Here is a 26213-nt window from a genome sequence, read left to right on the forward strand (position 1 = left end):
TTTCAACATATCAAAATCAGGCAATATTCCTTTATTGTAAAAGTTGTGAACACAAACAGGGGATGAATTTTCCAAGTAGTGCCCATTTGATTTGTATCACCAACATTGGAATTGTTAAATAACATTAATTCTTGTGTCAACTGTGCATTTAATGTGACCATTCCACTTACTTTTAGATAACCAACACAAAAATAACCTGGTAACCTCGAGTCCAGATTAGTTCAAAATTTTACTCCAAATTAAATTCAAGTTCAAGATCAACTTTAATTGTCACAAGCTCCCATGAATGCAGCCAACTGAAACAGCGTTACTCTGGGGTCAAGGAGCAGAACACAGTGTCAACAGCCACAAACAGCACAAGGCTCATATTGCACATGTAAGATAGCAGGAAATTACGGTCACACAAAAAATATACAGTCCAAGTCCCTGAGGCCGTGAATGCTGCAGCAACCTGCAGTCAGACACAATGTGCCTTGTCTTCTGTTGAGTGAATACAGGGGGAGCACTTATTCCAGCATGGACACCATGCCACACCACCTCCAGTACTTCGAGAGCACACCCCACTCCAACACCTCCCCCTGGGCAGTTGCAAACAGGTAACACCCTGGCTTGAGGTCTAGTCTTCGCTACAACCAAGGCCACACAGCTCCCCTGCCACTCACCAATAAATTAATGAATTGGACTTGCAGCATTCCACACCAACAATGTCCAGCAGGATCTTGCGATCACAAGAGGAGTGACCAAGATGATCACTCACTGTTAGACTGCACACCGCCTTCGCGCACCATTGCCTCTCTGACTCTGGTGACAACATGGTCCACACCAAGTCCAGCTCCTTCAGTTTCTCCACCAACGAGCAACTCGCTGATGGGGTAGACCATGCGTATTTTTAATTTTTTTTTATGTCTGTCTGTCTTCTGTGTCCTTGTACTCCTACACTATTCCAATGAGGCATGTGGAATTCAGCTCATCTTCTGTCTCAGTATCGTAAAGCCTTCTGGACATGGTGCCATGATCACATGACCACATGATCACAGGGACTGATTAGGGATAACAAGTATGGTTTTGTGCATAGGAAATCCTGCCTCACAAATCTGAGTTTTTTGAGGAGATTACGAAGAAAATTACTAAAGACCGTGGTACAGATGTGGTTTACATGGAATTTAACAAGGCTTTTGACAGGGTATGATAGGCTGTTTGAAAAGTTAGACCACATGGGATTCAAAGTGTTTTGGAAACTAGATACAAAGTTGCTTTAGTGACTGAGGCAATGGGTAACTCTGGAGGGCTTTTAATCTTACCGGAAGTCAAGAAATCTGGGTGGAAAGAGGGCAGAAGGAATTTAATGCAGGTAGAGAGTTGCTGTCCCACAGATCTCATGACTCAGTTTAAATCTGGAGCTGAAGTTATGGAATCTGTGCATTCTCCATAGGACTACCCCAGGTGTCCTAATTTCTGCCTGTATTACGAAGGTGTGCTATTCAGTGTGTTAATTGGCCACAAAGTTGCCTCGCACCCCTCCCCCAAATGTGTAGGTGAGTTATAGAATCTGAATGGGGAAAGGGGCGAGGTAGTTGAGGGGAATGTAGGAGAATGAAATGCAATTAGTGTACTGGGTGACTGATGGGCCAGCATGATGCAATGGGCTGAAGGGCCTTCCCCCATGTTTTAGAACTCTAAGGCAATTTCCAAACAACCCACAAATCATTAGAAGAGTCAAGACATTTGTGACCCCAGATGGAATCTGCAGCAAAAAATGTTTAAAAACACTGGAGGAAGTCAGAGGGTCAGCAGCTTTAAGACCCTTCATCCACTCTCCACCCCCCTCCATAGATGCTGACTGACCTGCTGAGTTCCTCCACAAGTTTTCTTTCTCTTGCCACAAATGTTGGTAACTGCCTATTCTATCTGAAATGTACAACAGAAACAAAGCATATCCCGAAATTAAACTGCCAACAGGAAGTTATTTCTCTAGCAGAGTAGACACACATTCTTGTACTGCAAGTATTGCAGCTGCTTGTTGTGAAATCTGTTCTGAAACATTCATTGTCTCCTTTGGTAGCACTCCCATCTCTAGCACTACATAGACGCAAGTACAAACTAATACCTCAGGGGTGATAACGGGGTCTGCTGCACTTTCAGAGCTATGTACGTTCTGAACAAGGTGTTACATGGAGTGGCAGGGCGGAGGTATGTCTTTACCAAAGGAGGCATAAGTGCTCCTTCCCTCTGCTAACCGGCAGGCCACACTTGGACAAGGCAGGGCACCTGCTTAGCCCCCAGTCAGGGTCATGTGAAGCTATGGAAACAGGTGATGGAAGGTTGTATGAGCAACTGGAACATATCACAAGTCCAGGTTATGCGACCATTGACGATGGGCAGATGATCTCCGAAGAGTATTGAAAATGGCTGGAGTCACTCATCTCGTGAAGACTCTGCCCAGAAGAAGGTAATGACAAATCAGTTCTGTAGAAAAATTTACCAAGAATAATCATGGTTTCTGAAAGACCATGATCGCCCACGTCATACAACACAGCATGTAATGATGATGATGATTTGATGGAGGACCCAACAATAGGGAGCTAGAGGACAATCCCCTATTAATCAGAATCAGGTTTACAACAGGACAACAAATATTTTCAGAAGTGTTGCTTCCTCAGAATTTTTTTTTGTTTATGATAGACTGCTTGAAGATGAACATAAATATAATTTCAGAATACTTGTATCATGTAGGAGTTTGGAGAAACAACAAATTAACTTCCATTGAATGTGTTTAATTGTATAATGGTGCTGATGCTTTGCAATAGTTCAACTAAGTTAAAAATATTTTGTTAATGATTTTCATTAGTACTCAGTGTCTGAGGCTTCTCGCTTAAGAGTTCAACAATAATTCGCCAGTATTGATGGATTCCAGATGCCCTGGTATCTTTTCTCCATGACCGCAATGTCCTGGTGAAACCTTTCACCGTGCTCGTCACTAACAGCACCAAGATTTGCTGGGAAGAAGTCTAACTGGGAATGCAGAAAATGAATCTTTAGTGACATGTTGCATTTCATGGTTTTATATGCTTGAAGCTTGCTTTCAACCAACTGCACGTAGTTTGGTGCTCTGTAGATGTCCAGAAAAATTTCAACAACTTTCTTGAATGCCTTCCATGTGATTTTCTCCAGTCCCACTAGACATTCTTCAAATTGCCTGTCATTGATGACCTGCTTGATTTGTGGACCAACAAAATTGCTTTCCTTAATCTTGGCATCAGTTATTCTGGGAAGCATGTCTCAAATATCAAAATCCTTCATAGAAATTTTTGTGCCTGGTGATAGCAAATTCCACCCTTACAGTCCTGAACCCAGTAATTATTACTAAACCTGTCCTGCCATGCAGCAGCCACACTGCCTAAGCATGCCTGGACAAGACAGGAAACTTTGCAGCTTACATTGTAGGCAACATCTTAATTGACTTGAATTATGAATTGAAATAATAAACATGTTTATTAAGAATGATGTGTGATAGGGAAATTTCATGGCAATTTTCATGATCAGTAGTCAAAATTCATAAGATACACCTAAAAGTATTCAGGAAGCAAAATCTTTGTTGTCCAGTGTCATCTGACATGAAATTTGTTGTCTTTCAGCGGCAGTGCAGAACCAAGACATAAAATTACTATAAATCACAAAATAAGTAAATAGTGCGTTAGAAAAGGAATAATGAGGTCGGGTTCATGGACCATTCGGAAATGTGACCGTAGAAAGATTCTGATCCTCATGCAGTCAACAAGCAGGATTCCCATGAGTGACTGCAATCCTGTACGGCATGTAACGTGCTTTGGGACATCCTCAGCTAGACCAGGCTGTGACATACTGTAAGGAAAACTTCTTTCAGCTGTTGGCCTGGATAAAAAGATCAAGCACTAAGTTCGAATGACATCCTAAGGGACCGCCCAATCAGAAGCTGGGAACCAAAGTCTCCACCTGGTTGGGACACGTAACCCTGCATGGAAAAACGCAGTACCTCACAAGCCAGATTTATTTGGTCTGCCCTGGCAGGGTACTGGGTTCCAATCTGTTTTCTGTCACGGTACCAGTATTATAGGACCCACACCAGGGGGTCAGCTGCAGAAAGGCTCCTGGGCATCAGCATCACGGAGGACCTATCTTGCGCAAACACGTTGACAGAACGCCAAGGAAGTTTGCCAGGAGCTTTACCTCATGAGGAGTTGGAGGAGATTTGATACTTCACCAAACACTCTTGCAAATTCCTACAGATATTGATATGGCGGACAGTACTTGACTGGTTGCATCACAGCCCGGTGCGGCGTATCCACTGCCCAGGATCGCAAGAGGGCGCAGGGGATTATAGATACAGCCAGCTCCATCACAGAGACAGCCATTGTCAAGAGGCGGTGCCTCAATAAGATGGCATCCATCACCAATGACCTTTATCGCCTGGATCATGCTCCTTGCTGGCTACTACCACCAGGGAGAAGGTACAGGAGCCTGAAGAACCACACTCAGAGGCTTCTTATCCCCTACCAGCAGATTTTTGAATGGTCCATGCACACCACCTTATTATTTTTTGGTACTATTTATTTTGTCATTTATGGTAATCTTATGTCTGGCACTGTACTGCAAAACAACAAACTGAACATCATCCCAGCCTTTGTATGCCATCGTCCCCTACCATTAACCGAGGGGGTCTGTGGACCCCTGTAAGTCGGCGGCAATAACTGTGATCCAGTTACAAGAATGGCCAAATGGTTAAGGCGTTGGTCGGAAGGTCGCTAGTTCGGGCCTCCGCTATGACGATGTGCTGTGTCCTTGAGCAAGGCACTGAACCACACATTGCTCTGTGACAACAGCGGTGCCAAGCTGCATCGGCCCTTGCCCTTCCCTTGGCCAACTGCCGGCCTCCCGTACAACCCTGGCCTGCGCCCCGGAAACTTTCCAAGGCGCAAATCCATGGTCTCCCGAGACTAACGGATGCGTATAGTTACAAGAAGCAAGAGCGGCTGCAGTGACGACCCCGGCCACGGAGAATCTTTCGGGGGATAACACCAGTAACTGGGGCAGCCCAAGCTGCTGCTACTGGATCGCCCTGCTGTAGGAACGTCGGCAATCACATCGTCGCCGGAATGATCTCTGGCCCTGTGGCAATCCGCCGTGCCTGCGGTTCAAACTGATTAAAATAACTTGTACGAGTGCGCAGTCTGAGCATGATCCCGACAGAGAATGGCGGCTTAACGCTGAAAAATCTGCGAGCATCATATGCCTTTCTGATTTTAAATCATTGTCGCCTCCTGAGAGCAAATCCAGCAACAAGATTTAAAGTCAGAATGTGTGCCCAGGTGCCTCTGTGAGGGCAGTTGTCAAGCAACCTTAAGATGAAACTTTTATTCGTTGTGCTGCGTTTGAAGAGCTTATTGCGGACCTCTGGTCCGGTCTCTTCCGAAGTCGGGCAGAGAGCAGCCACTGCTGCCGTGCGGTGAGTGGGAGCGGCGGCAGAGGGCTCGCCAGAAAATGAACGAAAGCGCTCTGGAGACGGTTCCAAACACCGGTGGTAGCTGGCGATAGAGTTAGCCGACCAACATGCACGTGTTACGCTGCAAAAACAACGACACGGTGCAAGTTCGCGGCGATGCTTAGTGACGTGTGGGTGAGCCACACAGAACTAAACAGGGACGCCTATCAATTCATCTGAAAATTATCATTTAAAACGCGTTGCGAGAATTCCATTTTATCCCCATTTTGACGTGAAGACTCGTGTAAATTAACATGTAAATTATGTACAACGTAAACATATGACCAGTCAAGTACTGTACAGGGAATTCTGCATAAGTGCTCTCCCAATGTATCGAAGCGCGCAAAATACCAAACGGTATAAACATTTGGGGGAGAAATATCAGTGCTACATTCATGGAAATTTCCCGGGCGAATGAGAGACCGTCTTCGCAGACCCATGTTCTATTACGAGAAAAGTATTTATCTTGTGGGTGAGCTCGGTCCGATTACTAAATGTTATCATTTAAGTGGGGGTCAAACATTTACCAACAGTCCAAATATGTGTTTGTGCATCTGTTGGAGGACAAATTGAAGTGCAGTGCACGTTACCTTCAGCACCCCTCTGTCTCGGTTGGGTGTCAGATCCTCTACCCCCGGCTCCAGTTCTGTAATCTCGCCTTCCTTCGCCGGTAATCTGCGCCCCTGACCAGTGGTCATTTCACAGCGAAGATCCACGGTCGACTTTTGACCTTCCTCGACCATAAGATATTGGTTCCTTTTCTCTCTTCACTTTCGCTTGCCCGTTGATTCTCCCGTTGACGCCCTCAACTTTCCTTGAATACACCGTAACTTTAACGTCGCAGGTCGGCTCTGAATAGACGCGCAAGATCAAATATTATCGTTAAATCTCCACTTCACCCAATCACCCTCGCAGGTCAAACTGCTCGCTTGATGCTTCCAGAGCTCTTTCTTTCCTGTTTTCTCCGACTTCTCTTCCTGGATATTCTGTTTTCCTCACACACCTCCTATTCTCTTCTCACCCGCCTTTCACTGCGCTCCGAAAGATATGGAACAGAGGCCGTCCCAGTATTCCTAGCGCGAATGAAAGCGGCCTATTCCTGCTACAGCTGCTGAATTCGAAGAGACTGCGCTGAGAAGGCGGGGTTTCTAATTGGACGATCGGTGTGTGACGTATCAGGGGCGAGTGTTCAGGGTTACGATATCCGAGCAGGAGGGTCTGGGCACTGGGCACTGGGCAAGGGGCCGGTGGGGGCAGAACCCAGGGAAGAGACTGTTAGAAAGAGGTCTGCGTTCATGTAGACAATGAGAGAATGGGGTAACAACTGCTGGGGCAACATAGTCGGCCGGGCAGCGAGAGGCGGCGTGGGGTGGGGAGGGGGAAGGAGGAAGGAGGAACTATCGAAACTCCTGTATCAGAATTGAGTGTGGAATGAGGACTGAAGATAGGCCGAGGGGTGAGATAGGTCCTGCAGAAGATGGATCTACTGACGACAAGTATAAATGTATGGGGAAGGCAGCTTTGGAGGGATACAGGCCACACGTGGGCAAATGGGACTAATTTGGGCGGGCACTTGGTCAGCCTGGACAAGCCCTGTGTCCGTCCTGACTTAGGTTGAGGCAGATGGAGTCAACCAGGAGAGCAGGAAGGGTGGAAGTGGGAGACAGAGGCGAGAGGGGGCAAGCAAACACAGGATGCTGGAACCTGGAACGCCCAACTATCGGGAACTCAGCAGGCTGAGCAGCAATTTGTGGGGGAAAGGAGTTACAGAGTCTTGCAGAACAGAGTCAGGCTCTTAGGCCCATCTAGTCCATGTTGACCTGATCTTCCGGCTCGTCCCATCTTCTTGTATCCATACCCCTTCCATCCACGCACCTATTGACACTTTTGTTACAATGGAACCACTTCTGCTGGCAGCTCATTGCACACATGCACCACCCTCTGAAGTGTCGGTGGGACAGGAACCCTGTGACTAGGATTGAGAGCGGAGAGGGGAGACGGCCAGCATAAAGAGGGGAAGGCTAGACTAAGGAAGAGTAAAAGATGACAGGGAAGGGAGAGGAACAGGGTAGTGTTGGGAGATGGTGGTAATGGAAGTAGACAAGAACAATTGAGGCAAATGGAGTGAGCTGGGGGTTGGGAGGGTGGAGGCAGGTAGGAAAGTTAAGCAGGAACACAAAGGACTGCTCCAATGATGGAGTCCGATAAGTAAAGGTGATGGACAATGGGAACTACTTGAGACAAGCGGTGGATGGAACTAGAATAGGGGAAGGGGAGCTGGGTAGGAAGTTGGGGGCTTGTGGGTGGGTGGAACCATAGGTGGGAGTTGGGTGAAGATAGGTGAAGGGAAGTAGGGGCAGTGGGGTGAAGGGAGAATGGGACAAAACTGGGAGGTCTGCAAAGAAGAGAAATGAAAGCTTTGGAGCCATGCACACAAAATGCTGGAGGACTCTTCAGATGCTGAAGAAGGATCTCAGCCTGAAACTTCATTCATTTCCACCGGCCACCTCGCTTGTCCTCCTTCCACTCGCCCGCCCTCTTTCTCCAGCATCTTCCCCCTTTTCTCTGCGGTCCCGATGAAGGGCCTCAGCCCAAAACGTCGACTGTTCATCCATTTCCACAGATGCTGCCTGGCCTGCCACAGGAGAAACACCCTAGGCAGAGACAAGGGGAAAAAGGATGAGAATGTGGAAGGGAATTCAGGATTCCTTGGAATATGGAGTAAAATTATAATTAGAATTACCAGTCTGCATTTGGGAACTATGATTTGGTCCGCTTTGGGGTGAAAGGCATGTGTCCTTGAGGGTATGGGTGACTGCTGGTGAGGACAAACATACCACAATAGTGATCTGATGTCAGTGGGGATAAAGTCAGAGAAGACAGACAATGTTGTGGATGCAGGCTGAAGTGGTCTTGGCAATAGACATAAAAGGGAACTTTGTTTAACATCAGATCAAACGCGATTCTAGAACATGTGAAATGGACTCAGTATGAGGGAAGTACATGTTTTGGAAGGAGGAATATTTTATTTTGTCAGAAGCAAAGAATAAGAGTTTCTAGTCTCAGGTGGAGGATAGAGAATGCAGAAGAGTTGCAGCACTGCTATTCAGCCCATCAGCCTGTACTGGCTCTAGGTAATTCAAGTCAGGCTGATCCAATACTCCTGCCCTGTACCTAAACAGTTGGTATGAGCATTTCCTCCAGATAAAGGCTAGAGAGACATAGATCTGTGCCTGCACCAGATCTTGCCTCTTTCCAAAACACTATTTGATGACAGAATGAGGAGTACGATAATGGGAAAGGAGGAGGTTGGAATAGGATGAAGAGTGCCAATGAAGAGAAGGACAACTCACCATTAAGTGCTAGCTGCTGCATTTTATGAGTCCAAGTACAGTGAGCGACATCGGACTCGCTGGCAACAGAAGTGGGTCAAGTCATGAAGGAGGCATAAGAAGAAGCCTTCCTGTCATCAGCCAGGTGTTACGTATTCAGGCAACAATAAATAAATGAGTTTGGCAAGGGTTTTTTATAACAAACAGCACGTTTATTAAACACAGAAAACAAACCCCCCCAAAAGTAAACAAACACTAACGTAACTGGAAACAGCTGCTGTGCGGCAGCTCAAACAATTCTTAAAGCGATATTGCAAAAACAGTTCTTTAAAGTGGTATTGCCAAAAGTTTGATATGCTCACAGTCCATTTAAAAGGGAGAGACTTTATAAGACGATTTAAATTCTCTTTCACGTCGCTTGGCTTCGATCTCCGATGTCGAACTTCCCACGAAGAATTTACGAAACGAAACGGCTTAAAGGCACTGACCTTTCCTTCCTCACTACCTTCAATCCTTTCTGGTTAAACCCAGGGATTAACACGAAGATAGTCCACGAAATCCTTCCGTATAAGGATCAAACAAAGGTTGAAACCCGTTTCACCGTAGAAAGCGATTCTCCTCGATCTTTAATACCCGAACTTCGATCTTTACTCTCCACAGTCTCGAACTAGTAGAATCGTAAAGAACCTGCTGGCAATGACCTTTTAAACTTTGGGCATTAGATAAAAACTTCATCCTTCAACTAAACTGCGTCATCACTTAAATCACACAGTGGCATGAAGTCAACTTGGCAAATCCAGCCACGAACTGCCCCTCCTCACAGGGTGGGGTCTACCTTTTATAACCTGTAAAAAAAACCTGTCACATGATCTCTACTGGCGGGAAAATGACGTCACTCCACCATCACAAGACCATCACCTCAAGTCCAGTATAGCTTCAACCCCAGTCACATGACAAGGGCTCCACTGTCATGTGTCACGAGTACGTAACACAGGTTGATCAACTTGGAAGTCGTGTTGCAGCTCTTGTTAAGTCGCATTTGGAGAATTGTCTACAGTTCTGATCACCACACCGTGGAAAGGATATGAGGGAGGCTTTGGAGAGGCTGCAGAAGTTCACTAGGATGCTACCCAGATTGAAGGGCACTAGTTATAAGCAGAGGTTGGATAGATTTGGATTGTTTTCTCTCAAATGCCTGAAGACAAGAGCATCCTGATAGAAGTATATAAAATGATGCGAGGCATTGATAAAGTAGATCGAGACTTTTTCCTAGGATGGAAATGTCAAATACTAGAAGGCTGTGGTTGAAGGTGAGGGGTGAAAAGTTTAAAGGACACTTACGAGGCAAGGTTTTTCCACAGAGGGCAGCAGCTGCCCCGACAGTACTGCTAGGGGACGTGGTGAAAGCAGATACGATAGCAAAGCATTTAGACAGACACATGAACAGGCAGGGAATGGAGAAATGCAGGATACGTGCAGGCAGATAGGATTAGTTTAATCTGGAATATACTGTATATGGTCAGCTTAAAGACGTTTCCATGTGCTGTACTTTTCTGTGTTGTAAGTGTGGATGGAATTGCTGTTTTGCCAATGTTGAATCATAAGTGCATTTTTCCTTTCTGGAAATGGGACAAGTCATAGCAAATGACGAAACAAATGTAGCTGTGTGTTTACAATCCATAGATCAAAGAATGAGACTAAGTCCGTGTTTGATATTAATGATCCTTGAGGAAACAAATTCATTTATTGCAGCAATCCGTTGGAAGAACTCAACAAGTCAAGCAGCATCGGCTGGAAGAAAAGAATAGTCAATGTTTCATATTCCTGATCAATCTTTTCATCCCAAAATGTCAATTTATTGGGGGTGGAATGTAGGGGTGATGACTTGACAAAACTGCTTCATTTTGCCCATGTTAGGCTTTTAGCCTGTTTGTTTTAAATGCTGGGGAAAGCTTTTCAAGGGTTAACAACTGACAGCTGCATGGGATTGCTCAGAAAGGAAACACAATAGTTTCGTTCCAATACTCTGTCTGCGGTGGTTCTTAGAAATATAAACTGTTAAAGTTAAGGATAAAGGAAAATATGAAGTTATCAGTTGGAAAGCTTCTAACATTCACTGGCCAGGCATCCCAAAGACAAGGTAATCATTTCATAATTATAGAGAAACAGTGGTGTTTTTATCTGCTCTGTAAAAAGGGCTGCGTAGTTGATCCAGATACATGAGCATTAGGACTGCACACTTATAATGGTCCAGGTCTCTAGGTGAGGGGAACAGGATTATGACTGAGAGAAAGGGCCCATTTGTCTGACTTTGGCCTCAGAGTCAGGACAATGGTTTCACTTCAAAAGGGAGGCATTGTATGGCAATGGGAACCAGAGGTCTCCACACGTCATCATCCCTGGAGGCTGACAGGAAGTGGTGTCAAAAACAACTGTTTGGTGTGACACTTGCCAGAACACTTTCAGCACATTAGTCAGGGAGCTCAGAGAGAAACTCACAGCCTCACACACTCGCAGGTCATCTCACCGTCGGAGACAGGCTGACACACACTCAGAAACAGTCTCTCCTTCCGCCCAGCTTGGGTGGAGGGGCAAGTGCAGAGAAATTGATTCAGATAACATGTAATAGGAGCACTGTACTTGGAAACAATACTGTCCTTATATTTTCAAGCTGCTCCATTGTAATCTCCAACATGAGGACGTGTCCTCCTCTCTGCCATTGTTGTCAGCCCAGGTGATCATCCTTGGTTCCCAGCTCTGTCTTTCTTTCAGATTCTGTCGTATGCTGCCAGCACCAGTCACCCGCCAGTCTCTGCTGCTCCTTCTACCTGTCACCTCTTCTCACCAGTGTCCAACCTTCACCCGCCAGTCTCTGCTGCTCCTTCTACCTGTCACCTCTTCTCACCAGTGTCCAACCTTCACCCGCCAGTCTCTGCTGCTCCTTCTACCTGTCACCTCTTCTCACCAGTGTCCAACCTTCACCCGCCAGTCTCTGCTGCTCCTTCTACCTGTCACCTCTTCTCACCAGTGTCCAACCTTCACCCGCCAGTCTCTGCTGCTCCTTCTACCTGTCACCTCTTCTCACCAGTGTCCAACCTTCACCCGCCAGTCTCTGCTGCTCCTTCTACCTGTCACCTCTTCTCACCAGTGTCCAACCTTCACCCGCCAGGTCTTTCATGACCCCTTCATTTCACCTCCTTAAACTAGCTGTCTCCTCCAAGCAGTCTCTGACTGTCATGCCTCCTTCTCATTGGGAGGAGATACAGGAGATGAGAGAGGGTCAGCAACTTTAAATTCCTCTGTGATATCATTTCAGAGGACCTATCCTGGGCCCAGCATGTAAGTGCAATTACGAAGAAAGCACGGCAGTGCCTCTATTTCCTTAGAAGTTTGCAAAGATTCGACATGACATCTAAAACTTTGACAAGATTGTACAGATGTGTGCTGGAGAGTATATTGACTGGTTGCAACACAGCCTGGTATGGAAACACCAGTGCCCTTCAACAGAAAATCCTACAGTCCAGTCCAGCATGGGTAAAGCCCTCCAAACCATTGACCACATCAACACAAAGCACTTTGATGGGAAAGCAGCAGCATTCATCATCACGGACCCCCACCATCCAGGCCATGATCCCTTCTCACTACCACCATCTGAAAGAAGCATCAGGTCCCACATCACCAGATTCAGGGGAAGGTGCAAAAGCATCAGGTCCCACATCACCAGATTCAGCAACCACCTGGCTCTTCAACCAGTGGGAAAAACATCACAACTTCACTTAGCCCATCACTGAACTGTTCCCACAACCTGTGGATTCACTTTCAAGAACTCTACATCTCATGTTCTCAATATTTATTGATTATTTGTTTTTTACATAGAAACATAGAAAACCTACAGCATAATACAGGCCCTTCGGCCCACAAAGTTGTGCCGAACATGTCCCTACCTTAGAAATTACTAGGCTTACCCATAGCCCTCTATTTTTCTAAGCTCCATGTACCTATCCAAAAGTCTCTTAAATTACCCTATCAAATCAGCCCCCACCACCTTTGCCGGCAGCCCATTCCACACATTCACCACTCTCTCAGTAAAAAACTTACCCCTGACATCTCCTCTGTACCTACTCCCCAGCACCTTTAAACCTGCGTCCTCTTGTGTCAACCATTTCAGCCCTGGGAAAAGCCTCTCATCATCTTATACACCTGTATCAGGTCACCTCTCATCCTCCGTCGCTCCAAGGAGAAAAGGCCGAGTTCACTCAACCTATTCTCACAAGGCATGCTCCCCAATCCAGGCAACATCCTTGTAAATCTCCTCTTCACCCTTTCTATGGCTTCCACATCCTTCCTGTAGTGAGGCGACCAGAACTGAGCACAGTACTCCAAGTGGGTTCTGACCAGGGTCCTGTATATCTCTGCTCTTAAACTTAATCTCAGGATTGATGAAGGCCAATACACCATACGCCTTCTTAACCACAGAGTCAGCTTGTGCAGCAGCTTTGAACGTCCTATGGACTTAGAACCTAAGATCCCTCTGATCCTCCACACTGCCAAGAATCTTGCTATTAATACTATATTCTGCCATCATATTTGACCTACCAAAATGAACTACTTAACACTTTTCTGTGTTGAATTCCATGTGCCACGTCTCAGCCCAGTTTTGCATCCTATCAATGTCCAGCTGTAACCTCTGACAGCCCTCCACACTATCCACAACACCTCCAACCTTTGTATCATCAGCAAACTTACTAAACCATCCCTCCACTTCCTCATCCAGGTCATTTATAAAAATCACGAAGAGTAAGGGTCCCAGAACAGATCCCTGAGGCACACCACTGGTCACTGATCTCCATGTAGAATATGACCCATCTACAACCACTCTTTGCCTTCTGTGGGCAAGCCAGTTCTGGATCCACAAAGCAATGTCCCCTTGAATCCCATGCCCCCTTACTTACTCAATAAGCCTTGCATGGGGTACCTTATCAAATGCCTTGCTGAAATCCATATACACTACATCTACTGTTCTTCCTTCTTCACTGGGTCTAGTCACATCCTCAAAAAATTCAATCAGGCTCATAAGGCATGACCTGCCCTTGACAAAGCCATGTTGACTATTCCTAATCATATTATACCTCTCCAAATGTCCATAAATCCTGCCTCTCAGGGTCTTCTCCATCAACTTAGCAACCACTGAAGTAAGACTCACTGGTCTATGATTTCCTGGGCAATCTCTACTCCCATTCTTGAATAAAGGAACAACATCCACAACCCTCCAATCCTCTGAAACCTCTCCTGTCCCCATTGATGATGCAAAGATCATCGCCAGAGGCTCAGCAATCTCCTCCCTTGCCTCTCACAGTAGCCTGGGGTACATCTCGTCTGGTCCTGGTGACTTATCCAACTTGATACTTTCCAAAAGTTCCAGCATTTCCTCTTTCTTAAAATCTACATGCTCAGGCTCTTTAGTCTGCTGCAAGTCATCACTACTATCATCAAGATCCTTTTCCATAGTGAATACTGAAGCAAAGTACTCATTTAGTACCTCGGCTATCTCCTCCAGTTCCATACACACTTCTTCTGCTGTCACACTTGATTGGTCCTATTCTCTCACGTCTTATCCTCTTGCTCTTCACATTCTTGTAGAATGCCTTAGGGTTTTCCTTAATCCTGCCTGCCAAGGCCTTCTCATGGCCCCTTCTGGCTCTCCCAATTTCTTTCTTAAGCTCCATCCAGTTAGCTTTATACTCTTCTAGATCTCTAACATTACCTAGCTCTCTGAACCTTTTGTAAGCTTTTCTTTTCCTCTTGACTAGATTTATTACAGCCTTTGTACACCACAGTTCCTGTACCCTACCATAACTTCCCTGTCTCATTGGAACGTCCCTGAGAAGAATTCCACACAAATATCCCCTGAACATTTGCCACATTTCTTCCATACTTTTCCCTGAGAACATCTGTTTCCAATTTAAGCTTCCAAGTTCCTGTCTGATAGCCTCATAATTCCCCTTACTTAAATTAAACATTTTTCTAACTTAACTGTTCCTATCTCTCTCTAATGTTATTGTAAAGGAGATAGAATTACGATCGCTATCTCCAAAATGCTCTCCCACTGAGAGATCTGACACCTGACCAGATTCATTTCCCAATACCAAATCAAGTACAGCTTCTCCTCTAGGCTTATCTACATATTGTGTCAAGAAACCTTCCTGAACACACCTAACGAACTCCACCCCATCTAAACCCCTCACTCTAGGGAGATGCCAATCGATATCTGAGAAATTAAATTCTCCCATCACGACAACACTTATTATTACACCTCTCTAGGATCTGTTTCGCTATCTGCTCCTCAATATCCCTGTTACTATTGGGTAGCCTATAAAGAACACCCAGCAAAATTATTGACCCCTTCCTGTTCCTAATCTCCACCCACAGAGACTCCGTAGACAATCCCTCCATGGTGTCCACCTTTTCTGCATCTGTGACACTATCTCTGATCAACAGTGCCACACCCCCACCTCTTTTGCCTCCCTCCCTGTCCTTTCTGAAACATCTAAAACCTGGCACTTGAAGTAATCAATCATGTCCCTGAACCATCCAAGTCTCTGTAATGGCCACAACATCATAGCTCCAAGTGCTGATCCAGGTTCATAAGCTCTTCTGTTTTGTGCACAACACTCCTTGTATTAAAATAGACACATCTCAAACCTTCAGTCTGAGTGCATCCCTTCTCTATCACCTGCCTATCCTCCCTCACACACTGTCTCCAAACTTTCTCTATTTGTGAGCCAACCTCCTCTTCCCCAGTCTCTTCAGTTCCAAACCCCAACAATTCTAATTAAATCTCTCCCCAGTAGCCTTATCAAACCTCCCCACCAGGATGTTGGTCCCCCTAAGATTCAAGTGCAACCTGTCCTTTTTATACAGGTCACACCTGCCCCAAAAGAGGTCCCAATGATCCAGAAATATGAATCCCCGCCCCCTGCTCCAATCCTTCAGCCACGTATTTATCCTCCACCTCATTCTATTCCTATTCTCACTATCACATGGTACAGGCAGTAATCCCAAGATTGCAACCTTTGCGGTCCTGCTTCTCAACTTCCTTCCTAACTTCGTGTAGTCTTTTTTCAGGACCTCTTCCCTTTTCCTACCTATGTCATTGGTACCAATATGTACCACGACCTCTGGCTGTTGTCCCTCCCACCACAGGATATCTTCGACACAGTCTGAAACATCCCAGACCCTGACACCTGGGAGGCAAACTACCATTCAAGTTTCTTTCTTGCGTCCACAGAATTGCATTTTTGTTTGCATTTGCACAATGGTTTGTTTTCCTCTGCACATCAGTTGTTTGTCTGTCTTGTCTGTCATCGGTTGTTTGTCTGTCCTGTCCATCATTGGTTGTTTGTCTGTGCTGTCTGTCATCAGTTGTTTGTCTGTGCTGTCTGTCACCAGTTGTTTGTCTGTGCTGTCTGTCATCGGTTGTTTGTCTGTGCTGTCTGTTGTTGGTTGTTTGCCTGTGCTGTCTGTCATCAGTTGTTTGTCTGTCCTGTCTGTCATCGGTTGTTTGCCTGTGCTGTCTGTCATCAGTTGTTTGTCTGTGCTGTCTGTCATCGGTTGTTTGTCTGTGCTGTCTGTTGCTGGTTGTTTGCCTATGCTGTCTGTCATCAGTTGTTTGCCTGTGCTGTCTGTCATCGGTTGTTTGTCTGTGCTGTCTGTCATCGGTTGTTTGTCTGTGCTGTGTCATCGATTGTTTGTCTGTGCTGTGTCAACGGTTGTTTGCCTGTCCTGTCTGTCATCGGTTGTTTGCCTGTCCTGTCTGTCATCGGTTGTTTGTCTGTGCTGTGTCAACGGTTGTTTGCCTGTCCTGTCTGTCATCGGTTGTTTGCCTGTCCTGTCTGTTATCGATTGTTTGCCTTTCCTGTCTGTCATCAGTTGTTTGCCTGTCCTGTCTGTCATTGGTTGTTTGCCTGTGCTGTGTCATCGGTTGTTTGCCTGTCCTGTCTGTCATCAGTTGTTTGTCTGTGCTGTGTCATCGGTTGTTTGCCTGTCCTGTCTGTCATTGGTTGTTTGCCTGTGCTGTGTCATCGGTTGTTTGCCTGTCCTGTCTGTCATCGGTTATTTGCCTGTGCTGTGTCATCGGTTGTTTGTCTGTCCTGTCTGTCATCGGTTGTTTGTCTGTCCTGTCCGTCATTGGTTGTTTGTCTATGCTGTCTGTCATCGGTTGTTTGTCAATGCTGTCTGTCATCGGTTGTTTGTCTGTGCTGTCTGTTGTTGATTGTTTGCCTGTGCTGTCTGTCATCAGTTGTTTGTCTGTGCTGTCTGTCATCGGTTGTTTGTCTGTGCTGTCTGTCATCAGTTGTTTGTCTGTGCTGTCTGTCATCGGTTGTTTGTCTGTGCTGTCTGTTGCTGGTTGTTTGCCTATGCTGTCTGTCATCAGTTGTTTGCCTGTGCTGTCTGTCATTGGTTGTTTGTCTGTGCTGTGTCATCGGTTGTTTGTCTGTGCTGTGTCAACGGTTGTTTGCCTGTCCTGTCTGTCATCGGTTGTTTGTCTGTGCTGTGTCATCGATTGTTTGCCTTTCCTGTCTGTCATCAGTTGTTTGCCTGTCCTGTCTGTCATTGGTTGTTTGCCTGTGCTGTGTCATCGGTTGTTTGCCTGTCCTGTCTGTCATCAGTTGTTTGTCTGTGCTGTGTCATCGGTTGTTTGCCTGTCCTGTCTGTCATTGGTTGTTTGCCTGTGCTGTGTCATCGGTTGTTTGCCTGTCCTGTCTGACATTGGTTGTTTGCCTGTGCTGTGTCATCGGTTGTTTGTCTGTCCTGTCTGTCATCGGTTGTTTGTCTGTCCTGTCCGTCATTGGTTGTTTGCCTGTCCTGTCTGTCATCGGTTGTTTGCCTGTGCTGTGTCATCGGTTGTTTGCTTGTGCTGTCTGTCATCGGTTGTTTGCCTGTCCTGTCTGTCATCGGTTGTTTGTCTGTCCTGTCTGTCATCAGTTGTTTGCCTGTCCTGTCCGTCATTGGTTGTTTGTCTGTGCTGTCTGTCATCGGTTGTTTGTCTGTCCTGTCTGTCATCGGTTGTTTGCCTGTCCTGTCCGTCATTGGTTGTTTGTCTGTGCTGTGTCATCGGTTGTTTGTCTGTCCTGTCCGTCATTGGTTGTTTGTCTGTGCTGTCTGTCATCGGTTGTTTGTCTGTGCTGTGTCGTCGGTTGTTTGTCTGTCCTGTCTGTCATAGGTTGTTTGTCTGTGCTGTGTCGTCGGTTGTTTGTCTGTCCTGTCTGTCATCGGTTGTTTGCCTGTCCTGTCTGTCATCGGTTGTTTGCCTGACCTCTCTGTCATTGATTCTGCTATGTTTCTTGGAATTACTGAGTATGCCGTAAGAAAATGAATCTCAGGGTCGTATATAGTGGCAGACAGTATATACTTTGATATTTTAACATTGATTTTAATTTTTAAGGAACAGCTTCTTCCCCTCCATCATCAGATTTCCCCTCTATCATCAGTCCATGATCTTTTGCAGAATTCATTTATTTTTCTAACAGAGTAATTTTTATATTTTATATTTCATGACACATTTCAGTTATAATAAACCTGATTGCGATTCTGTTGAAGTATCTCGACCCAAAACGTTGACCACACACTTCCCCCTACAGATGTTATTTGACCTACTAAATTCCTCCACTGCTTGGTTTTATGATCTAGATTCCAGCATCTGCTGCCTCTTGTGCCTCCTGAACTGAGATGTAAGCTTACCCAAGCTGTAGTACAGAACTATGTTCACGTTAAGCAGAAAAAAAAGTGTTTGACAGACAGAATTAGACAATCCCACAACCAACAGAGCAGTTGAAAGCTCTGCAGTTTTTCCACGTCACAGTTCTGAATGGTGAAGAACAATTAAGTAGCTGACAAGAGGACAGGAGGACTAGGCTCCAAGAACAGACCCATACTTCATGATAGTGAAGTCAAGCAAGCAAGGACCAACCAGTTTCATTCTGGAGGGCTAAGCAGTTTCCTCCCACTCCCTCCTGAGGTGCAAACCAATTCAGAAGCTGGGCTTGATTCACTGCATCTGATATGAAGAAATGGCTGACACACTGGATCCAAAAAAGGTAATGAGGTAATGAGCAGCTGTAATTCTGAAAACTTTTGCTTCAGAACTGTCTGCACCTCCAGTTAATTTATTCTGGTACACTAACAACTAGGCATCTTCTGACAATGTGGAAAATTGCCCAGGTATGTCCTGTCAACAGCAGGCAGAAATATCCAGCCACACCTGCCGAATCAGTGATTATCTGCAGTGATGGAAGGTCAAACTGCATTTTCTCATCAATAAGCTATTGTGTGATTAGTTTTGTCAGTCACACTTGGTTCCAAAAATCGTAGTCAGAATATGAGCCATAGAGCTGAATTCCAATGGTGGGCCGTAGGTGTCTGCTCAAGCAGTATTTGACCCTGGTAGAATTGAGGTTATCAAACATCAAGAAGGAAACATTCCCCTTCTTGGAATCATTCATTCTACATATTACAGAAGTCAATCATCTCACTCCCAAGGCAGAACTAGGTCCTCAGGGCAGTGTCATTAATCCAACTACTTTCCCTCAGAGGCAGAGATGTTACATAATGATTACACAATGTGCAATTCCTTTATGAATTAACTATTCAATATGCATTCAGGCCAATTAGACAAAAGTTTATAGGTTGCCAAGTAACAGACAAATACAATTCATCTCCAACCAGGGAAAACCTTCTACATAATTACTATGGTATTTGGTGTGAGGTCAAGGAACATCAAATAATCATTTACCTAAGGTCTTCTGGGTTCAACATTCATTCCTTCAATTACACTTGAGCAAACTTTGGCATGTACTAGATATCTGCAATAAAACATTCCATTGCCAGGCTAAACATTCACACATTGAACAATTGTTTCTTTGACTGTGCTTACTTCTTCAGAGTAGAAGCTGTTTGGATGCGAATCGGTATGGATCCTCACTAAGCTCTCAATGGGATTTGCACAGCTTCAGTTCCACTTCCTCGCCTCCTCTTCTAGCTCGTTGGGCATCTCAGCCTGAAATGGGGACGCTCGCCAACACTGCCAGCTTCCGCCTTCCACATCCTCCAGCGGCGACTCCTTGCTTCAACAATTTCATTTTGGTCACTAAAGGTGAAATCTGAAGCTGGGCTCTCAGCCATTGAGGAAATTGAGAGGTACGTGATCAGTGAGTGAAGGCAATGCTGCTCAGCCGTGATCTTATTGAACACAAGGCAGAATGAAGCCCCACATTGCCTGCTGCCGACTATATTTCAGAGAAAGATCATTAGTCAATTACTATATTCTTCCCCACCTCCAGAGAAACAGTGTTGACTATTGCATTATTTTCAGACTTTATCTGATCTTGTCGTTGTAATTTTTACCTCCTCTTGATGTGTCTTGTTTCGTTTATGTGCTCAGTTACAACTCTCTCGCCTCCCCCCCTGAAAATATAAAAACTAGAAAGCACGTACCACCAGGCTCAATGACAGCTTCTGTCCCACATATAGAAGCCTAGCAAATAAACTTCTTGTATGAGAAGATGAGCTGTTGGTCTGACAGTCTACTGACGCTGTACTGTTCCGTAACTGTAATATAGAAACATAGAAAATAGGTGCAGGAGTAGGCCATTCGGCCCTTCGAGCCTGCACCGCCATTCAGTATGATCATGGCTGATCATCCAACTCAGAACCCTGTTCCTGCTTTCTCTCCATACCCCCCGATCCCTTTAGCCACAAGGGCCGTATCTAACTTCCTCTTAAGTATAGCTAATGAACCGGCCTCATCTATTTCCTGTGGCAGAGAATTCCACAGATTCACCACTCTCTGTGTGAAGAAGTTTTTCCTCATCTCAGTCCTAAAAGGCTTCCCCTTTATCCTTAAACTGTGACCCCTCGTTCTGGACTTCCCCAACATTGGAAACAATCTTCCTGCATCTAGCCTGTCCAATCCCTTTAGACTTTTATACGTTTCAATAAGATCCCCCCCTCAATCTTCTAAATTCCAGTGAGTATAAGCCTAGTCGATCCAGTCTTTCTTCATATGAAAGTCCTGCCATCCCAGGAATCAATCTGGTGAACCTTCTCTGTAACTCTGCAGCCTGCCTTCTGCTTTGCTTTTCCTTTGTCTTTCCTTGCTGTACTGACGTTATGGAATGATCTGTACAGGTGACATGAAAAGTAAGGGATTTCACTGTGCTTCGATACATCTGACAATAATAAACCAATTTACCAAGTTCCCTGAAACTCTGTATCATTTGTAATTTAATCTGCTCATCTCTTCTCTATCAACCACTTTTCCTTTAGTTATGTCCTCTCTTCTCTCGTTCTCTGAATCCAAACTCCTTTTACTTCAGTACTCCTGGAAGAACATTAACTATTTCACCTTCCACAGATGCTGCCTGATTTGCCAGGTATGTCCAACATTTTCAGACCTCCATCATCCACAGCATTTTTACTTCCATGTGGTGTAAGGGGGGTGTTTTTTTGTATCTTGAATGTGCGGTGTATGTTTAGCACCTTGGCCCCAGAGGAAAGCTGTATTCATGTATGGTTGAATGATAATTAAACTTGAACTTGAGATACGTCTCTCTACCAAAAGAAGTGTAAGTTGCTCCTTCCCTCTGTTTTGCTTGTAGGTCAACCTTGGGCAAGGTGCAGCACCAATTTAGCCCCTTGATCAGGGTCACATGAAGTCATGGGAGCAGGTGGTGGATGGTCGTATGAGCAGCCAGTGCAGATCACCTGGTTATGTGACCACTGACGCCAGGCAGACAATCTCTGAAGAGCATTGATAATGGCTGGGATCATCCCTTTTGTAAAGACACTGCCCAGAAGAAGGCAATGGCAAACCACTTGTGTAGGAAACCTTGAGAATAAACATGGTCATGATTACCTACATTATCCGACAATTGTTAATATGTATTTGCAGTTCACCTGTACTAAGTGAGCAGTGATCAGCACAAGTTACTACAAAGTTTATACAAGGTATTTGTTGAGGCTTGTCATTTGGAGCAGATTACTTTTCGAAACATACATGTTTGTCTGGGGCTATCACTTGCCTGCCAGTTTGAGGATGAAGTGCAACTTGGCCTATGGGATGTATAGTTTACAAGAAGGAAAACTATATTTATCTTAAAAGATAAAACATTAATCTGATTATTAAGATTACATAGAACAATTCAACTTATTAAGTGGTGAAAACAAGGGTTGGTAAAGGTTTTGCAAAATAAAGTATCTTCCAATGACAAGAGGATCAAACACACTCTGTGTTGAACTGGGGAGGGAGATGTAGACCTGTATGGGAAATACTTTAGTAGGGAATGGATTTTGGTTGTACTTTGGAAAAGCCACCAGATCCCAATATTGCATAGTGGAATTTTCTTTGTCTTTCTTCCTGTGGCTGAGGAGCACAACCAAAGGAGTGTGATTGTAGATAGGGGTTACCCTGAAATGCAAAGCCACACTTCCTCCCTCTACAATGCAATTCAACACAATAAGACGATGAACAGACTCAGTAATACAGTATAGAGATTACTGGCCTTGGTATTTCATGTACAACCTGCAGAGGCAGCGATCTACAAGGGAGAAACAGACTTTGCAGAAAAACTTAGGTCAAATCCCAATTAAATCTGGTTTTTTTTTGAAAGAAGGGGGAGAGGTGACAAGCTGTCGAACTTCAAGATGAATATTAAGGCTGAAGGTTCTAATGTTTAAGGAGGTAGGGATGAATGGAACGTTAACCTGTAAAAAAACAGATGTTGTGAGCAAGAGATAGTTTCAAAGAAGTTTCCAGGTGTTGGGAAGGTCAGGTGAAGTTGGTGAGGGGAGTTATTTAAAGAGGGACAATAATTCATTGATCATTGTATCAGGTTCAGGAAACCGGAGCGGATAATTCAGAGAGCTGCTAGCTTTTATTTCTGACCCTTCTTTAAGACTTTGGCTGTTCTTCCATCTTAGCTCCATTCATCGCACCTTCGCACTCTCCCTTGATTCCCCAAATATCTGGAAACCTGTTGAGGCCTGTCAGTGACTGAGCCTGTGGAGCTTTCCACAATAGTGTACCTCAGAAAAAAACAAAATTCTTATTTAAATCTTAAGTTACCCTCCTGTTATTCTGAAACTATGCCCCAGGTGCAAGGCTCCTCAGCCAAAGGAAAACATGCACATTGCATCCACTCTGTTGACCCTGAAAGTTTCAATGTGAGTGTGGGGCCTTTTCTTGATAGGTGATGCAGAACTCAAGAGGGACAGATAAGAGGTAAATGAGCTCCATCAGGCATCAATCAGTACAGTCCCCCGTAGTTAGCCAAGATCCCACCGATAGTTTTCTTGTCCTGCACCCATAAGGCTGTGGACACTTGTTAATGCAAAGTTTGTGTTATGCAAATGCGAGGGAACTGTTTTCAGAATTATTTTCTATATATAGGTGTAGAGATCTGAAATGTCACCCAACTTAAAATAAATTCACAGAACTGAAGCATTCTGTTTAGTACAAAATGCCTGGGGCTGGGACTAGGTAGTTCCTAATTGGGACATCTGTCAGTAAGATTGATGGCCCATGAACTGCATTACCCTTAGAATGTTTCATGGGACATTTAAGAGTAAGCCTCACTTTGATAGCTTTGATGTTACATGCTGGGCAGAGGGGTGGAGATACTTCTCTACCAAAGGAGGTGTAAGGTGCTCCTTCCCTCTGCTGGCCTGCAGGTCACCCTTGGACTAGGTGTAGCACTGGCTTAGTCCCCTGTCGGGGTCATGAGAAAACACAGGAGCAGGTGGTGGATGGTTGTATGAGCAGCTGGTGCAGATCACAAGTCCTGGTTATGTGACCACTGACACCAGGCAGACCATCTCTGAAGAGTATTGATAATGGTTGGGGTCACCCGTCTTGTAAAGACATTGTCCTGAAGAAGGTAATGACAAACCACTTCTGTAGGAAAATTTGCCAGTCATGGTCATGGAAAGTCCCAGATCACCCATATCAATACAACATGGCACATAATGATGGTGTTGGCACATGTGATGACAACTACTAATTGTTAATGAGAATTTGCAGATCAGGAGGACAAATTGCTTTCCTGAATAATATTAGCGAACTAGATAGATTTTGCAATAATCCAGTAGTTTTGAGGTTATTGTTGCTAAGACTAGCCCTTTTTAAAAAAATTCCTGATGATTAAATTATTGCAAATTCCACGGCTGCTGTGGTGAGATTAGAGTCTTGCCACTGGTTCATTAGTGCCAGTTGAAGTGAAGATGCAGGAATTACTCAACAGCTCAAGCCACTTTGGGGGAGGAGAAAAACTAGGATCAAGGCTTCAAATGGAAGACCTTTCCTCAGAGCTGGGATGGAGAAGCTGGTGAGTGGGGTAGATATCTTTAATAGCATAAAACTAGGATGACTATGGAGAGAAGACCTTTACACTGGAGAAACCAAACACTGATCGGCTGACTACTTTATGGAAGCCGTGCATTCAGTATGGTGGGGCTACTCCAAGCTTCCCTTTGCCTGCCGCTTTAATTCTCCATCCCAGTGCCACTCTGACCTACTGGTCTGGGCATCTGCACTGTTATAAAGTGCCCAACACAACACTTCAACGTTGTGGAACCTGGGCACACTGCAGCTTTCCGTAGTCAATGTGTTATTGTACTCTTTTTTATCTCTGGGAGGGGACCATGCCCATCCTGACCTGCCAGGCATGTCCTCCTACTCTGTGTTTTGCTCTCCTTTGTCTATGCTCTTCTGCCATGTCCTCACTTTCCAACTGCTCCCATCCACGCATTGACCAGATGGTCTTGTGTATAGCTTCTCCTCAAGTTTCACCACTGTTCTTCCCTGTCAGTGGCTCCCCCTCTCCCTCATCCACCCTGCAGCTTAACAAGAATTTTTGTCTGCTTCCCAGTTCTGACAAAGTTCCTTTGTCCTGAAGCTCCGTTTCTCCTCCAACAGATGCGGCCTGACCTGCTGAATATTTCCAGCATTCTACGTTTTTTAAATTTTTAGATTTCCAATTTATCAGTCCAGACTTCTGGATTACAGGTCCGGTGACTGCAATGTTGTCTGATATATCCAGAGCTGGTATTTGTGCAGAAAAATGCATTCTTCCATCTTAATTTCTCTCACCTCATGTACACAGATACCCTATCATATAGCTTCCCCTTATAATCAGCCCTGCTCTCCCTACAGTTCCACACAATATTGTAAATGTTTCACCAGGGTGTTACATAGCTGGGAAAAGATACCTCCAATATTCAGCTCCACTTGCAGTGAATGCTTGTCTTCCTAACTGCATTCGGGATCTCATTGTTATCTTTTAGTGAGTTGTATACAAGGATATCTGGATTCACAATCCCCCCCCACCCTGCCCCTGAACACCAAGACCTTTCAGTCTCCTGCCATTTAGAATGTGCTCAGCACTTCTACGTTTTCTAGGAATGTGGCCAGCCTCACATTTTTCCACATATCATGGGGTCATTTAGCATGGAACCAGGTGTCCATGCTGACCAAGATTCCCATCAATGCTAGTCCCATTTCAAAGTTCAAACTACATTTATCATCAAAATACTGTGTGTACTCCATATACAACCTCAAGATTCATCTTCCACAAAGCAAAGGAATGCAACAGAATTCATGAAAAACCTGACACAGCAAAGACAAAAAAAACCTAATGTGCGAAGAAAGAACAAATGGTGCAAGCGATATAAAAAGTGATAGCCAGAACACAAAGTGCAGAGTCCCTGAACATGGCTCCACAGCCACATCACCAGTTCAGCCCAGAGGCAACTGCAACTTGCTCAGGAGCCCGGCGGCTGCAGGACACAGCTGCTGAGCCGACAGGAGCCATAGACCATTTTTGGCTAATATCCCTCTAAACCTGTTCAAGTACTTTTGAATGCTGTTCATGCACCTGCATCATCCACTTCCTCTAGCAGCTCATTCCACATATGCACCAGCCTCTGTGTGAAAAAGTTGGCCCACAGATTCCCAGTACATTTCTTCCCACCTATACTGAATGGTTTTTGATACCCCAAGTCTGGGAGCCATGGAAGAAAGACCATGTTGACCATATCTATGACCCTCATGATTATACACGTCTCTCTCAGTTCACCCTCATTCTCCTTTGCTCTGATGAAAAAAGTCTGAACCTGCTCAAAATTTCTCCACAACTCAATCTGATAGCAAGTGCAACCAAAACCGGATTCAATATTCCAAATTATATTTCATTTTCCATGTCTTTTCCCATTCACCAAACCTGGCTGTATCCCCTGAAGCATTTCTGCGTCCTTCTCATAGCCCACACTTCCACTTGGCTTTGTAACAGCATCAAATTTGGATGTGCAGT

The 26213-nt window shown here is 45.0% G+C and overlaps 1 protein-coding gene across 3 annotated transcripts in view; it reads right to left on the minus strand.

Moving 5' to 3' along the window:
* Positions 1-19913, minus strand: part of LOC132395766 (peptidyl-prolyl cis-trans isomerase FKBP5-like) — a 291454-nt gene extending 271541 nt beyond the window's left edge. The window contains exon 1 of one of the 3 annotated variants that reach the window (XM_059972769.1): positions 19784-19913. Coding sequence is in view for 1 of the 3 variants with exons in the window: in XM_059972768.1 (XP_059828751.1) it covers positions 6109-6261 (153 nt within the window). In the remaining 2 variants the exon portion in view is untranslated. Of the gene's footprint in view, positions 1-6108; positions 6716-19783 lie in introns of those variants that run through there. The other 2 variants (XM_059972770.1, XM_059972768.1) reach the window with 2 other exon arrangements.
* Between the last annotated feature and the right edge of the window lie 6300 nt (positions 19914-26213).

Source organism: Hypanus sabinus, chromosome 6 (assembly GCF_030144855.1).
Source record: "Hypanus sabinus isolate sHypSab1 chromosome 6, sHypSab1.hap1, whole genome shotgun sequence".
Taxonomy (NCBI): domain Eukaryota; kingdom Metazoa; phylum Chordata; class Chondrichthyes; order Myliobatiformes; family Dasyatidae; genus Hypanus; species Hypanus sabinus.